This window comes from Haemaphysalis longicornis, unplaced genomic scaffold, assembly GCF_048455015.1.
Source record: "Haemaphysalis longicornis isolate Haplotype H1 unplaced genomic scaffold, Haemaphysalis longicornis Haplotype H1 scaffold_7, whole genome shotgun sequence".
In the NCBI taxonomy this organism is placed as follows: Eukaryota; Metazoa; Arthropoda; class Arachnida; order Ixodida; family Ixodidae; genus Haemaphysalis; species Haemaphysalis longicornis.
The window spans coordinates 84,564,815-84,567,335 of record NW_027526422.1 but is presented as its reverse complement, the minus strand read 5'-3'; the positions used below and the strand labels follow the sequence as shown (position 1 = coordinate 84,567,335).

Genomic DNA, 2,521 nt, shown 5'->3' with positions numbered 1-2,521 from the left:
CGCTTCCAGTTACAAATACCCGGCTGGGATCAACTATAGGAAACTATTTCTTGGGTGTCTTTTTTTTTTTTTTTTTTTTGAAGTTCATTTCACCTTATCGTATCTTCCTCCCATTTGTTGGGGCTGTTTCTTCTTCCAGAAGTACTTCCAGATGAGCCCGGCAACCTCCCCTGCCGCTCCCCCCCCCCCCCCCCCCCCCACCCCTGCAGACACTCTCGTTCACCCTCTGGCACCTTTTGCACCCTCGTCAGCCCCGACAGCGGAAGGCCAGCAGTTCAGTCGCTCCCTTCGCTCGAGACGCACCCGTGCCACGTGATCGGTCGGAGAAGACAGTGGTAGCCAAGCGCGAGGTCGTCGTCATCGTCGGTGCTGCTGCTGCTGCTGGCGATATGGTTCCGCTGCCGTCGGCCTGCTGTTGCATCGCGGCGTTCCTGCTGGTCTTTTCTCGCCTCGGCTCCGCCTTCACACCACCGACAGCTACGTCGACAAGCGCGCGGGCCAGCACCCTCGGAAGCAACAATCCTGTGTTTAACTCTTCGTCCCCAACTGCCGCTGACAACCGAGAATTTGCCCGGAATGCCACGCCGGCCGGGAATGTCCGCCGCCAAGATGCTGCACCCCTCTCGCTTCGGCCATTCGCCGAAAACGCTGTCGACGGCGCCGCAGCTTCCGTCGTCGTTGCCAGCCAAAGAGGCGGCAGTGATGTGCGTCAGCCCTCTCGTCTGGTAAGTCGTTCGGCACACCTAGTTCGCAGTCCTTCGATTTCCCGCCTTTTTTTCTCCCTGTTTTGACTTGTCGTTTCACGCAGCATGGAAGCCTTAAACGTTGACGTGTGCCAAAAAACCATGAACGGGACTGCTGCACTGCTTACGCGTACAGCAAGAGGTCTTCGTTGTGGCTGAAAAGGGCCTGAATGCTCATTTACTCGTTGTTTCGCGCATTCGTCTATCAAGGCAAGTCGCCTTTGTTCATAGCCATGAACGTGCGTGTTGCCTGAATGCATGCGGCATGACCAATTCAGGCAGTGTGAGCTAGGTATTCTAATGTTTTCTTGTCTAACATATACAGTCTTCCTAGTGCAGCCTCCGTGGCGTGCTTTGTGAGTGTGACGTTTCAGCCTTGCGCCGTTTCCGTTGGCATCCAAGCTAACACGAGGTCGCTGTACCATGCTGCCTTTTGGTCTTTTTCTGTATGTATGTTCTCCCCGTGTAGTGTGTGCAAATTGTCCTCCGTGAATTTAAACTAACCCGACTGTAGCTCGCGCTTACGTTTCGTTGCTGCTCGCAGGCACGCGCCAGGCGGCACTTCCATCACCACCACGGCCACCATTTCCATCACCACGGCGGCAGTCTTGGCGGCGGCGTCGACGCAAGCCTAGGCGGCCAGTTCGACAACGCCATCTTCCGCACGCTGGGGTTGCTCGACTCGAACACGTGCGTGTCCAAGTTCGTGTGCGAGGTGGTCGCCCGCCGGGGCGCGCACAGCTTCATCGGCACCACGCTGGGCGACATCTTCAAGGGACTTTCTCGCGCGCCCGCTGGCAGCCCGGCGCACAGCGTCTGGCGCGCCGCGGCCATTGGCAAGCACGGATGGCTGCCCGTGTGCAGCAGCGCCTTCCCGGACTGCGCTTCGAAATTCTCCACGTTTCTGTCTATCCTCAACGTGCTCGGCTGAGCCGACGAACTCTCTGTAAATAACATCCTGCGTAGCTTGTGCGTATTGTTCATTTATGGTGTGTATGTGAATAACTGCTAGTCAAGTGCGAATAAATTCGTCGTCAAGAACCCTCGTCCCTGTTTCTATAGCCTGCCGTTGCATGCGGTGAGTAGTAAACACGGTTTTACCGCAGCTGCGTTAGAATCGCAACGCGGCATGAGTTTGCACTACGCAGCGGTGCTTTCGTTTGGCACTTTTTTTCACCGCTGCCGCTTGACGCGGTTGGTTGATTAACTTAATTAAAGGGTGGTTAATGAACGAAGGTTCAGTGCTACTGGAGTTGCAAACTACGAGTAGAGTGGCGTTTGCTTGTGCAAAATGGCGTGCTTCGTTGCGTTCAAGCGTTCAAGCGCGCACAGGAAACCTGGGTTACCAGTAAGTCGATAAAGTTGTACTTCAGTCAGGGGCGCCGAAAGGAACTAGCCGCTACACTCGAGCGGCGTGGGCATCTGTTTTTTAAGGAGTGGCAGCGAGTTTTCATATGCGGCCGCAATTAAACCCTGTTGTACTTGTGGCCAAGGAGGGGCAAACCTAAATTGCTACCGTTTTCAAAATGATATTCAGCCTCATTACGAGCTAAATGGGTATGGCTAACGATTCACCTACCAGGCGGTTTATCGAACGCCGCTTCACAGAAGACCAGTTCATCAAATCGTCTACATTAGCGTCACTAAACAAAGGCAGTGGCTCTAGTCTACATTATATTGATCAAAAGGTGTTCGCTGCCTTTTGTGTAGAATTATTTTTTTTTTCATTTAGCCCACTTCTCTTTAACTGCTTGTAGTGCCGGGGGGGGGGGGGCGCA

The 2,521-nt window shown here is 54.3% G+C and overlaps 1 protein-coding gene across 1 annotated transcript; it reads left to right on the top strand.

The window, feature by feature from the left end:
- The first annotated feature begins 225 nt into the window (after positions 1 to 225).
- Positions 226 to 1,784, top strand: LOC144144557 (uncharacterized). Its single transcript, XM_077676067.1, has 2 exons — positions 226 to 725; positions 1,288 to 1,784. The coding sequence occupies exons 1-2, from the start codon at positions 390 to 392 to the stop codon at positions 1,672 to 1,674; spliced, it is 723 nt and encodes a 240-aa protein (XP_077532193.1). The 5' UTR covers positions 226 to 389; the 3' UTR covers positions 1,675 to 1,784.
- Positions 1,785 to 2,521: the final 737 nt, after the last annotated feature.